Here is a 14,061-nt window from a genome sequence, read left to right as displayed (position 1 = left end):
GACCGCTGATATATATGTAACGCCAGCGTTCATTCCATATATATCAGCGTTCATTCCATATATATCAGCAATCGTTCCATATATATCAGCGTTCATTCCATATATATCAGCGTTCATTCCATATATATCAGCGTTCATTCCATATCAGCGTTCGTTCCATATATATCAGCGATCGTTCCATATATATCAGCGTTCATTCCATATCAGCGTTCGTTCCATATATATCAGCGATCGTTCCATATATATCAGCGATCGTTCCATATATATCAGCGATCGTTCCATATATATCAGCGTTCATTCCATATATATCAGCGATCGTTCCATATATATCAGCGATCGTTCCATATATATCAGCGATCGTTCCATATATATCAGCGTTCATTCCATATATATCAGCGATCGTTCCATATATATCAGCGATCGTTCCATATTCTCAAATTTCACATTTTAAATATATGTGTGTGTGAATTTGTGATTTTCTTTCAGAAAGCCATGGTGCAGGAAAAGGCTGGGCCTTGGCAGCGTTGTGAGAATGTGTGTTTTCAGGACATGTGGCTGAACAAAGCTGATGTTTGTCTCAGCCTGGGGCTCTATCAACCTGCCAGATGTCTCCTGGCAGAGGCCCACTTTGTGTCTTTGGTTAGTGTACTACAAAAATACATCTGAAGTAAAAATGAGAATGTTTTTCAATGCCAGGCTGATGAAAAATATGTGTTACTGACAAACACAGACATCAGTAGTTGTTTGCAATAATAGAATTAGTTATTGTTTGTTTTTGTTGTTGTGTTTTATATTAGCATAGTTATTGAATGCAGCCTCATGGGTAGCACAGGTAGTGCGGTTAGCAGGACCTAACATTGCCAAATTCTCCCTTGTGCTGGTCTCAAGCCCGGAGAAATGCAGAGAGTTGCGTCAGGAGTGGAATCCTGCATAAAAACTTGCTAAATGTAACAAATAATCAACGTAAATAACAAGTTATACCAGATCGGTTGATGCCCGAGTTAACAGCGACCGCCAGAAGCGTTCTGTGATTGGAGCAGACCTCAATGGGCATGTTGGGGAAGGAAATAGAGGAGATGAAGAAGTGATGGACAAGTTTGGTGTTCAGGACAGGAACCTAGAAGGACAGACGGTGGTGGACTTTGGTGTTCAGGACAGGACCCTAGAAGGACAGATGGTGGTGGACTTTGGTGTTCAGGACAGGAACCCAGAAGGATAGACGGTGGTGGACTTTGGTGTTCAGGACAGGAACCTAGAAGGACAGATGGTGGTGGACTTTGGTGTTCAGGACAGGAACCCAGAAGGACAGATGGTGGTGGACTTTGGTGTTCAGGACAGGAACCTAGAAGGGCAGATGGTGGTGGACTTTGGTGTTCAGGACAGGAACCTAGAAGGACAAATGTTGGTGGACTTTGGTGTTCAGGACAGGAACCTAGAAGGACAGATGGTGGTGGACTTTGGTGTTCAGGACAGGAACCCAGAAGGACAGATGGTGGTGGACTTTGGTGTTCAGGACAGGAACCTAGAAGGACAGATGGTGGTGGACTTTGGTGTTCAGGACAGGAACCTAGAAGGACAGATGGTGGTGGACTTTGGTGTTCAGGACAGGAACCTAGAAGGACAGACGGTGGTGGACTTTACCAAAAGGATGGACATGGCAGTAGTTAACACTCGTTTCCAGAAGAGACTAGAACATAGGGTGACAGAGCATTTTACAGTGTTTAAGAATAGTGATGGAAAAGTTATGGGAAAAAGTAGATTAGGCTAGACTAAGGACAGAAGTAAGTATTTCTGAGTAGCAGTATGTCTTTATGCTGAGGAAGAGTACCACAGACGCAATGTTAGCATTGAGGCTAGCAATGGAGAAGTTCAGGGAAGGTCAGAAGGAGCTGCATCGTGTCTTTGTAGATCTAGAGAAAGCCTAGGACAGGGTGTCCACAGAGGTACTGTAGTACTGCATGAGGACGTCTGGAGGGACATAGAAGTATGTCAGTGTAGTTAAGGACATGTAGGACAGTTGTAGGACAGCAGTGAAGTGTGCAGTAGGAGTAACAGGGGAGTTTAGTGTAGAGGTGGGATGCACCAGGGATCAGCTCTGAGCCCCTTTTTGTTGCCATGGTGATGGACAGACTAACAGAGGTGAGACAGGAAACTCCTCTGAATATGATGTTTGCAGATGACATTGTGATCTGCAGGTAGAGGAGAATCTAGAGAAGTGGAGGTCTGCTCTAGAAAAGAGAGGGATGAAGGAGAGCAGGAGTAAAACAGAGTACATGTGTGTACATGAGAAGGTCCCAGAGGGGACAGTGAAGCTACAAGGAAGAGACGTAAAGAAGGGAGAGGACTTCAGGTACCTCGGGTCAACAGAGCAGAGTGATGGAGAGAATGTGGAAAGGAGGTGAAGAATCGTGTGCAGGCAGGCTGGAACGGGGGAGGAGAGTATCAGGTGTGCTCTGTGATAGGACGAAGGGACAGGTCTACAAGACAGTGGTGAGGACAGCCATGATGGACGGCTTAGAGACAGTGGTGAGGACAGCCATGATGGACGGCTTAGAGACAGTGGTGAGGACAGCCATGATGGACGGCTTAGAGACAGTGGTGAGGACAGCCATGATGGACGGCTCAGAGACAGTGGTGAGGACAGACATGATGGACGGCTGAGAGACAGTGGTGAGGACAGCCATGATGGACGGCTCAGAGACAGTGGTGAGGACAGACATGATGGACGGCTTAGAGACAGTGGTGAGGCCAGCAATGATGGACGGCTTAAAGACAGTGGTGAGGACAGCCATGATGGACGGCTGAGAGACAGTGGTGAGGACAGCCATGATGGACGGCTCAGAGACAGTGGTGAGGACAGACATGATGGACGGCTTAGAGACAGTGGTGAGGCCAGCAATGATGGACGGCTTAAAGACAGTGGTGAGGACAGCCATGATGGACGGCTTAGAGACAGTGGTGAGGACAGCCATGATGGACGGCTCAGAGACAGTGGTGAGGACAGACATGATGGACGGCTTAGAGACAGTGGCTCTGAGGACAGCCATGATGGACGCTTAGAGACAGTGGTGAGGACAGCCACGATGGACGGCTTAGAGACAGTGGTGAGGACAGCCATGATGGACGGCTTAGAGACAATGGTGAGGACAGCCATGATGGACGGCTTAGAGACAGTGGTGAGGACAGCCATGATGGACGGCTTAGAGACAGTGGTGAGGACAGCCATGATGGACGGCTTAGAGACAGGGAACAGGGCTAGAGGACGACCCAGGAGAAGAGACATGGACGTAGTGAGGCAGGACATGAGAGTGGCTGGTGTTGGGGAGGACGACGCAAAGGACAGGGTGAAGTGGAGAACGTTGATTTGCTCTGGCGTACCCTCACGGGACAAGCTGAAAGGACAGGGTATTAATGGGGCGACAGTGGCGCAGGTGGTTGAGCGGCTCGTCCTCTGATCGAGAGGTTGATGGCTCGATTCCCTGCTTCGGCACATGTGTTCACTGTCATTGTGTCCTTGGGCAAGACGCCTCGCTGTGTGAATGTAGTGAGGGGGTAACTTGGCAGCCTTGCTTCTGTCAGTCTGCCCCAGGGCAGCTGTGGCTACAATAGTAGCTTCACCATGAATGAACAATGTAAAGTGTCTCTATCAAACCAACGCATTATCATCGGCATAGATCTGTAGCTCGCTGACGGCTTGTGCTCACTGAAATAATGTATTCATTAAATACATTATTTCATCCTTCTCTCATTCGAGGAACTCGGAGACCACAAATCTATGGCAAGAAGTTTGCTTTATCTGGCCAGTCTGGCTTGCACAGAGCAGAAGTATAACCAGGCTCTCATCTTGCTGGACAAATCCCAAGACCTGGGGGGGGATGAGGAATTCTGGCACCAGCTAACGCTCACCAAGGTCACAGCCGTAAAGGGCCAGAGAGACCACGGTGCACCAGCCCAGGTGCAGAATCAACGCCTTTTCATCTCTCACAACCCTTTACGATACGCTTACTTTAGCATTGTGGTGAAGTTTCTCTCTTCTTGTGCTCACAGGTTAATCAGATTATAAACCAAGGCTGTGCCGCCCTGAAGGTGCTTCTTGAGCAGCAAGTAAACCGGGTTGCAGAAATCACATTATTGATGACCTCACTGGAAATGAGGTAAGTTCAAATGTCTGTGCTAAACCTGCTAAATGTTCTCCTTTTTTGGATTGCCGCTCGGGCTGATGGGATTAAAACCGCAAATAATTTTGTATTTCACTCTTTCAATAACATTTTGAAACACAACAAAGCTAAAAATTTTGATTTTTGACTTTGGACTTTATAAAGATGTTGAACAGACCAGGTTGCAAACATTCCGCTACGTTCGGCAATCTGTTGCACGGAGCCATGAAAGAAAGCATTATCAATTAGAAAAGTTGAAGAGGGGATTTTTATTTCTGCAACAAGGGCTATGAGGCCATTGTGACACTAAAATATACTCTTAATATAAAATATATTATACCTTTAAGAGAAAAGCATAGACACAATAAACAAATGTGTCTACTAAAGCCTGGGGAAAGGACATAGAACATAAAGACCTATACATCTGTACGGTGTCCTCGAGTGCCGAGAAAGACGCCTTTAAATAAAATGTATTATTATTATTATGTCACTATTCATTTCCTCAGAGGACAACAATGAACATACGTTACGTTCACGAGGTGGAACAATAACGGAAACAGGTGACAACCAAATGATTCGGCAAAGACCGTGAAATGCAAGACGCATGTGCGTTTATTGTCATGGAAGGTTAGCATGCGGAGGAGGCAGGGACAAATCGGTTGTGCCAAATGAACAGAAGCACCAAAACAAAACCAGGCCTGACTCCCAGTCTGCCGTCTCAGGAAACCAACGTAAAGCAAAGGCTGCCGAACTAACCTACCAAAGGGTGAACAAAACGTACAGAGGTGGCAACAAGCGCTAAACCTAGTGTCTCTAGACAGAAATTAACTACCTGTGCAAATGTACAGGGTACCCTCAACTCACCTGTGTCCTCTACCCCACAACCACAAACCACGCGTTCCCAACACACCAAAAACGCAACATAGGTTGAGTCCCTCAGTGTCGAAAGGGCCGACAGCCCGGAGAGTGCTCCTTCTTGTAGACAGCTCCTGAGGGTGATTGGCCAGCCACCCCCATCCTCACAGGTGGACTCAATCACCGCCATCATCTCCTCCACCTGACAGCACCTGCAAGGGGAGGGGGCGGGGCAGAGAAGCATGAGACTCTGCAGGCCTGTCTGGCGCTGCAGGTACGTAACAAAATACAACTCCAAGCTGAGAATACAGTGGATTTTAGGTAAAATTCAGGCTTGAACAACAGCAAAGCAGTTAAGATAGTAATATGGGAATAGTTCAGTCCACAGGAAATTTGCTTGGGAACCAGAGGTGTACACTGGATAAAGTGTACATTGATAATGGGGCACTAATTCAACAGTAAGAACTGCAAAGGTGCACTTGAGCAAGGCACAACCCACAAAAAACCATCAGTATGCCATCTCTCTACTTATTTGCACGTATGTGTATAATATTTACACTGGTGTGTAAAAGGATAGAAATAAATTATCTCAAATATTAGACTTTCTTCTCTCCTGCCACACAGCTGAAGCTCCACCCTGGTGGACGAAAGGGTGGCTTCCCTGCACCTTCCAGGGAACGGGTACTCACTGTTGTCAGTGTTTATGCACCTAACAGCAGTTCAGATTACTGTCCTTTTTGGAGTCTTTGGGACAGGTGCTAGAAAGTGCCCCAAAAATGGACTCAATTTTCCTACTGGGGGACTTGAACAACCACGTGGGAAATGAGAGGAGGACCTGGATGTGTTCAGTTATTGGACTTCTGTGGGAGTCACAGTTGGGGCATTCCCAGTGAGGGTTGGACTCTGCCAGGGCTGCCCTTTCTCACATGTTCTGTTCATAACTTTCATGAACAGAATTACTCGGCACAGCCTGGTGGAGCAAGTGGTCGAGTTCGGCGGTGGGATGATCTCGTCCCTGCTTTTTGCGGATGATGTGGTTCTATCGGCTTCATTGAATAGCGACCTCGAGCGCTCACTGGGTTGGTTCGCAGCCGATTTTGTAGCAGCAGGGGTGACGATCAGCACCTCCAAGTCTGTGGCCATAGTTCTCAGCCGGAAAAGGTTGGACTGCTCACTCCAGGTCAAGGTCAAAGACGTACCTTTGGATTGATGAGTTTATGTGTATCTGAGTCTTGTCCTTGATTGAGTGTTGTGGACACTGAGCAGGTCCATTGTGGTGAAGAGGAAGCTAAGCTGAGAGGCTAGGGTCTTTGATTTCCATAGTCAATCTACGTCCCAATCCTCACCTATGGTCATGAGCTGTGGGTAATAACGGCAAGAACAAGGTTGCGAGTACAAGGGGCCAAAATGAGTTTCCTTCGTAGGGTGGCCGAGCTCAGCCTTAGAGACAGGGTGTGGAGCGCGGCCATCCGGGAGGTCTCCAGATGGAGAGGAGCCAGTTGAGGGGACAGCTAATGAGGATGCCTCCCGGATGCCTTCCAGGGGATGTGTTTCGGGCATGTCCATCCGGGAGGAGAACTTGGGGCTGATTATATTTCTTGGCTGACCTGGGAACACCTTAAGATTCCCCCTGAAGAACGAGTGGAAGTGGCTTGAGAGATGGCGGTCTGGGCTTCTCTGCTAAGGCTGCTGCCCCCGTGACCGGGATCCGGACAAGCGGAAGACAACGAACAAATGGACACTTGCATTTTTGCAGTGTATCCGTCAGCCGTGCTGATAAACTACATGCACAATAAACACACCCTCAAAACAAAGTCAAATGGGTCAAACATATGCTTTAACAAAGTAGCCCACCGTCTGCCTCAGGTGTTCAAACGGACACACTCAGATGATTGGTGATCACTACCACCTATGTTGGGTTTTCTTATTCAGAGGAGCCATGGAATGTATACGCGCCCTCAGTGGGGGTGAAACTGGAGAGATCCTCTTCACTGACGTCCAGAGACTAAAGACGGCCTGCGAGACACTAGAAAAGTGTGCCACTACCTTCACCGAACTCAGCTCCAGAGAACATGCAGCAGAGGCACATCTGGAGTGCGCTGATGGCTTAAGGTTAGTCCGGCGAGGCACCACATCTCAGCATTATATGATCATATGAATATTCCTCATAATACCATTTAGCATGTTGCAATTAATTAATGGCTGTGTGTGTGTACATATATTGATATATCAGTTTTACAACCACCAGAATGCTGGCGAGTCACGCTGCTGTCTCAGAGGACAAACGGCGCCTCCTGCTCGATGGCCTCTCCCAGGCGCAGCTCGCTGTTACCCAGCAGGAACACCTGGTGCACAAGGCTCAACGGCTGCTCCCGTCTCAGGACAATGTAAGGGTCAGCTTTCATTGTGATGAATCTAGCGGGACCTGTTTTATGTCTTCTGAGACACGTGTCTCACGTGTCGTCTTAATGATTAACAACTTTAACGAGTCACAGTCACTTGACTTTTCCTTTGCTTTTGAGAATTAATTATTAGTCCTGTTCCCTGGCAGTCCCATCCTCAGCATCCTTCTACCGATATAGTCCCTGTCTGTCCTCTGGACATGTCCAAACCATCAAAGTCTGGTCTCTCTGACCTTGTCTCCAAAACGTCTAACCTTCACTGTCCCTCATATTGTCTCATTTCTAATCCTGTCCAACCTGGTTCCGCCCAAGCTCAGAGGACTCGTTCGGTCTTCTGAGCTTGCTGAAGATGGGCGTTCCTTTGATGATGAATATATTTATGAGATAGAATGTTAGAGTACAAGTACAGTCAACAGTAGCACGTATTACAGTACAAGTACAGTCGCACAGTAGCATGTATTACAGTACAAGTACAGTCACACAGTAGCATGTATTACAGTACAAGTACAGTCACACAGTAGCATGTATTACAGTACAAGTACAGTCAAACAGTAGCATGTATTACAGTACAAATACAGTCAAACAGTAGCATGTATTACAGTACAAGTACAGTCACACAGTAGCATGTATTACAGTACAAGTACAGTCACACAGTAGCATGTATTACAGTACAAGTACAGTCACACAGTAGCATGTATTACAGTACAAGTACAGTCACACAGTAGCATGTATTACAGTACAAGTACAGTCAAACAGTAGCATGTATTACAGTACAAATACAGTCAAACAGTAGCATGTATTACAGTACAAGTACAGTCACACAGTAGCATGTATTACAGTACAAGTACAGTCACACAGTAGCATGTATTACAGTACAAGTACAGTCAAACAGTAGCATGTATTACAGTACAAATACAGTCAAACAGTAGCATGTATTACAGTACAAGTACAGTCACACAGTAGCATGTATTACAGTACAAGTACAGTCACACAGTAGCATGTATTACAGTACAAGTACAGTCACACAGTAGCATGTATTACAGTACAAGTACAGTCACACAGTAGCATGTATTACAGTACAAGTACAGTCAAACAGTAGCATGTATTACAGTACAAATACAGTCAAACAGTAGCATGTATTACAGTACAAGTACAGTCACACAGTAGCATGTATTACAGTACAAGTACAGTCAAACAGTAGCATGTATTACAGTACAAATACAGTCAAACAGTAGCATGTATTACAGTACAAGTACAGTCACACAGTAGCATGTATTACAGTACAAATACAGTCAAACAGTAGCATGTATTACAGTACAAGTACAGTCACACAGTAGCATGTATTACAGTACAAGTACAGTCACACAGTAGCATGTATTACAGTACAAGTACAGTCACACATCCTGTCTAAGAGGAGCATTTCTAAAAAGCCCTTGCGGTCTTGTTTCCGTTGAAAGTCCTTTGTACATAAATCATCGACAATTAACAATACAAATAAAACTAATATTAAATTACTCAATTGATGCAAAATAACAATACATTAAAAATAAATTACTCCACAGATATAAAATACCAATAAAAATAAAACCAATATTCAATAACTCAATTGATGCAAAATAACATTAGAAAAATAACAATAAATGACATAAATGACAAAGACACGTAGGTGGACTCCTTTCACCGCTGGCTGCCGTGGTGACCTGATTGAGTGCACGTCTTTCTCGGCAGAGACAGGGCCTGTCGCTGGCAGCGGAGCGGCGCCTGGTCCGCCTGCGACTGGCCCTGGTAGCGTTTTGCCTCTCCGTGCTGGAGGAGCACTGTGCAGAGAGAACACAGCGATCTCTGGGCCAGGGGCAGTCCTCTGCCGACGCAGTCCTGGAGGAGTTCCTACGCAGCACGCCAGAACCCGACTCTGTGGAACAGGTCAGACACGTCACCAGCACAAATGAGGGTTCACGATGAAACGCCTGCAGGAGTCAGCCTCAGCCAACTGGCTCCAGCAGATCCCAGATCTGCCTGAGTGCATTTACTTCCTCTCTACGAGTAAAAACTATCACATAAAAGTTACAGTTTCCCTCAAGTACGACAATGATGCTGCATTCATGAGTTAAGAGTACAACAGTGGGACATGGGAATCATCCATCCGTCCCTCCGTCCATCCATCCGTCCGTCCATCCATCCTCTTCCGCTTTTCCCTTTTGCGCCCCATGGGAGTTGCTGGAGCCCATCCCAGCTACACCCCGAAGGCATCGCCAGCGCTTCGCGGGTGGGATCCATTATTCAGCTCTTCAATCAGAAATAGAAGACTCAAAGAAATGATTGTTCATGTTGTAACTCAGATATAATCAATGTGAATCCAATCACTCGGTGTTTCCTTGGTTTCTGGCTGAATGAAGGACGAGACGCGAGGAGAACGTCGTGGAGCGTCTCAGAGATACGTCCCATTTCATTGTGTCCCTGTTTGTCTCTTCAATGTCCCACCTGTCCTCTCTGGTTTTGTATTAACTCGGTTTACGGTGAGCTGGCGACTCGTCCGGGGTGCACCTCGCCTCTCCTGTAGCTTCCTGGGATAGTAACCCGCAAGCTGCATTTGAATTGTTTGATTCTCCCACATAAGAGCTGAGCCACAGTCGCAATGTGTTCAAGTAAATAAGAACATGAATGATTGTTATTGATCTGTGTGTGTGTGTGTGTGTGTGTGTGTGCGACACAAACACACACACACACACAGATCAATAACAATCATTCATGTTCTCTCATGCAAGAAAGTCTGATCAGTGCCCAGAATAAATCCTCTGTCCTCTCGTCTGCCCTTTGTCCAGGAATGGCTGAGGGTGGGCAGCACCTTGGGGCAGGTTGCCTTGGGCCAGCTGGCTGCCGTCACTAAATGCCCCAACAACCTGGAGGTGAAAGGTCGCTGCCTGGGGCTGATGGGAAAGTACCTCCGACTGCTGGCTGTGCAGGAAGATCCACGCTGTCTCTGGGGGGGATACGGAGAGGTAGACGTTCATGTTGTGGTACTGGGGGGGGGGGGCTGTTACCTCACAGCAAGAAGGTTCCGGGTTCAATTCCTAACTGCAGTTTTTATAATAATAATGATTATATAGCTGGACACTCAAAGACGCCTCCGTCCTTAGTGGTGGTAAAGCTCAGAGCACAGCTGCCCTGGGGTAGATAGAGCTGCCCTGGGGTAGATAGAGCTGGCCCGGGGTAGATAGAGCTGCCCCGGGGTAGATAGAGCTGCCCTGGGGTAGATACAGCTGCCCCGGGGTAGATAGAGCTGGCCCGGGGTAGATAGAGCTGCTCTGGGGTAGATACAGCTGCCCTGGGGTAGATAGAGCTGCCCTGGGGTAGATAGAGCTGCCCCGGGGTAGATAGAGCTGCCCTGGGGTAGATAGAGCTGCTCTGGGGTAGATACAGCTGCCCCGGGGTAGATAGAGCTGGCCCGGGGTAGATAGAGCTGCCCTGGGGTAGATAGAGCTGCCCCGGGGTAGATAGAGCTGGCCCGGGGTAGATAGAGCTGCCCTGGGGTAGATAGAGCTGGCCCGGGGTAGATAGAGCTGCCCTGGGGTAGATAGAGCTGGCCCAGGGTAGATAGAGCTGCCCTGGGGTAGATAGAGCTGCCCTGGGGTAGATAGAGCTGCCCCGGGGTAGATAGAGCTGCCCTGGGGTAGATAGAGCTGCTCTGGGGTAGATACAGCTGCCCTGGGGTAGATAGAGCTGCTCTGGGGTAGATAGAGCTGCCCCGGGGTAGATAGAGCTGCCCCGGGGTAGATACAGCTGCCCCGGGGTAGATAGGGATTTCCAGGATCACCTGATCCATCTTACTTTGATGCCAGTTTTTTAAAGGTTCCCGTCAGAACCTGAGCTGCTGCATTCTGGATCAGAACCTGAGCTGCTGCGTTCTGGATCAGCTGGAGATGTTTAATAGACCTTTTTGGGCAGCCGGACAGTAAGGAGTTGCAGTAGTCCAGTCTGGAAGTCACAAAAGCATGGACTATTTGTTCTGCATCTTTTCGGGTTAGTAGGTGCCTGACCTTTGAGATATTCCGAAGGTGAAAGAACGCAGTCCTTGAAATGTGCTTTATCTGGGACTGAAAGGACAGGTCCTGATCAAAGATTACCCCCAGATTCTTGGGCGTGGTGCTGGTGGACACTGAGACGCCATCTAGTTCAACTACAACACTAGAACAAACATTTCTGAGATGCTTTGGCCCAAGAACCGGAACCTCAGTTTCTGATGAATGACCTGAATTGATATGAAGAAATGAATTTATCCTCAGTAAATTGATTTTGTGATCATTCACTTAAAATCAAAACCTCTGATTTCATTTGGTTCGAAGGATCACAACAGAATCCACCTTTCTGACGGGATCAGGATAATCCAGCTTTTTGGGATCAAATAGATCCCAAACAGAGCTCAAAGTTATGAAAAACCCAAACCAGATCAAATGGAGGGTCAGATTACATGATCTGATCTCATCCACAATCTCTCTTTTGCCTTTGAAGAACCCATTTCCAAGATTTGATCCAATCCGTCATCCAAAATCCCACTTTTGAAAAACTGGGTCCTGAAGAGCCCGTCGCTCAGCGAGACGACCGGCGTGTCAGCTCGGAGTGGAGCAGCAGCTAGGGTGAGGGTTAGGGTTAGGGTGAGGGTTAGGGGTGAGGGTGAGGGTTAGGGGTGAGGGTTAGGGTTAGGGTAAGGGTTAGGGTTAGGGGTGAGGGTGAGGGTTAGGGTGAGGGTTAGGGGTGAGGGTGAGGGTGAGGGTTAGGGTTAGGGGTGAGGGTTAGGGTTAGGGTTAGGGTTAGGGTTAGGGTTAGGGGTTAGGGTGAGGGTTAGGGTTAGGGGTGAGGGTTAGGGGTGAGGGTTAGGGTTAGGGTAAGGGTTAGGGTAAGGGTTAGGGGTGAGGGTTAGGGTAAGGGTTAGGGTTAGGGTTAGGGTTAGGGTTAGGGGTTAGGGTGAGGGTTAGGGTTAGGGGTGAGGGTGAGGGTTAGGGGTGAGGGTTAGGGTGAGGGTTAGGGTGAGGGTTAGGGTGAGGGTGAGGGTTAGGGTGAGGGTGAGGGTTAGGGTGAGGGTTAGGGTTAGGGGTGAGGGTTAGGGTGAGGGTTAGGGGTGAGGGTGAGGGTGAGGGTTCTGTGGACCCAACAGGAACAGGAACCCGCTCAGGCCCGTCAGCCTCTCGGTGAGGGACGGCTTCTCACTCTACGATGCAGCTTCAATGTCTCTCTTCCCCCTCTCTCTCTCCCCTCCCTCTCCCTCCCTCTCTCTCCTTCTCTCTCTCTCTCCCTTTCCCTCCTCCCTCTCTCCCCTCTCTCTCCCTCTCCCTCTCTCCCCCCTCTCTCTCCCCCTCCCTCCCTCTCTCTGTGTCTTTTGTCGCCCTCTAGCAGCAGACCCAGAGGAGCTGCAGGGCCCAGCAGCTGCTCACACAGGCCACCGATGCTCTGGCTGAGACCATCGACCTGTGTCTCCGGAACCAGCTGCCCCCCCCCATCCTCAGCGACGCGTCCCTGAACATGTTGGAATGTCACGGCCAGGCTGACCCTGCGTCGGCAGGTCAACATCTGGCCCTCCTTCAGGTGTTTTACCTCGGATCCCCCGTGTCAGTGAGAGATGAGGCTGTTTGCTACAAAATATGTTTCACTAGCTCAGTGCTTCTCAATTATTTTCTGTCACGCCCCCCCTAGGAAGAAAAAAACATTTTGCGCCCCCCCCCCCCCCCCTCCCCCCGAAAAAAAAAAAAACACTCTTGTATCCTTATTAACATACAAAGAAATAGGAAAAAGAAAGAAATATATATCAACTTACAACAAAGAATAACTTTATTACCATTTTTTTTAGTCTGCAACAGAAAATAAGGAAGTCAGGTCTTTCTTCTTCTCCCACCGTAGATTGTTTACAACCGCTCTTCTTCTGTTAATCCTCCCTGCGCGCACTCTGACAATCAGGGCGCCACTGCCAACTACTGGAGTGGATGTGCAATTACACTTTACTCATGTAAGGCAAAAAAACATTTTCTCCGCGGTCACAGGCGCCCCCCCTGACATCGCACCGCGCCCCACCATTTGAGAACCACTGCACTAGCCAGAGAACGGTAACGTAAACAGTCTACGCAGTATTTATTGAACCGGGTGAGCTGATTGGGAATGACTTCTCTTTTCCAATAACGACCTGGATGGAAGTTGCATGTTTGCGGTGGGAAGAACCCGGAGAACCCGGAGAGAACCCACACAGACACGGGGAGAACATGCTAAATGTTCTCCCCGTGTCCTCAATTCTGCTACACGTTTAGCATCCTCTCCTGCTCTGTTCCTAGAGCTGCTGCACGTTTAGCATCCTCTCCTGCTCTGTTCCTAGAGCTGCTACACGTTTAGCATCCTCTCCTGCTCTTATCCTAGAGCTGCTACACGTTTAGCATCCTCTCCTGCTCTGTTCCTAGAGCTGCTGCACGTTTAGCATCCTCTCCTGCTCTGTTCCTAGAGCTGCTACACGTTTAGCATCCTCTCCTGCTCTGTTCCTAGAGCTGCTACACGTTTAGCATCCTCTCCTGCTCTGTTCCTAGAGCTGCTACACGTTTAGCATCCTCTCCTGCTCTTATCCTAGAGCTGCTACACGTTTAGCATCCTCTCCTGCTCTTATCCTAGAG

General features: G+C 48.2%; 1 protein-coding gene across 1 annotated transcript in view; it reads left to right on the top strand.

The window, feature by feature from the left end:
• Positions 1–14,061, top strand: part of LOC137895978 (cilia- and flagella-associated protein 46) — a 73,686-nt gene that overhangs the window by 38,292 nt on the left and 21,333 nt on the right. Inside the window, 8 exon segments of the mRNA XM_068741506.1 lie at positions 487–639; positions 3,755–3,955; positions 4,048–4,154; positions 6,945–7,124; positions 7,261–7,399; positions 9,143–9,337; positions 10,237–10,413; positions 12,803–12,994. Of these exon segments, the coding sequence (XP_068597607.1) occupies positions 487–639; positions 3,755–3,955; positions 4,048–4,154; positions 6,945–7,124; positions 7,261–7,399; positions 9,143–9,337; positions 10,237–10,413; positions 12,803–12,994 (1,344 nt within the window).

The sequence above is a fragment of the Brachionichthys hirsutus genome, chromosome 7 (genome assembly GCF_040956055.1).
Source record: "Brachionichthys hirsutus isolate HB-005 chromosome 7, CSIRO-AGI_Bhir_v1, whole genome shotgun sequence".
In the NCBI taxonomy this organism is placed as follows: domain Eukaryota; kingdom Metazoa; phylum Chordata; class Actinopteri; order Lophiiformes; family Brachionichthyidae; genus Brachionichthys; species Brachionichthys hirsutus.
The sequence above is the reverse complement of the archived record's forward strand: the minus strand, read 5'-3'. Positions and strand labels throughout refer to the sequence as shown.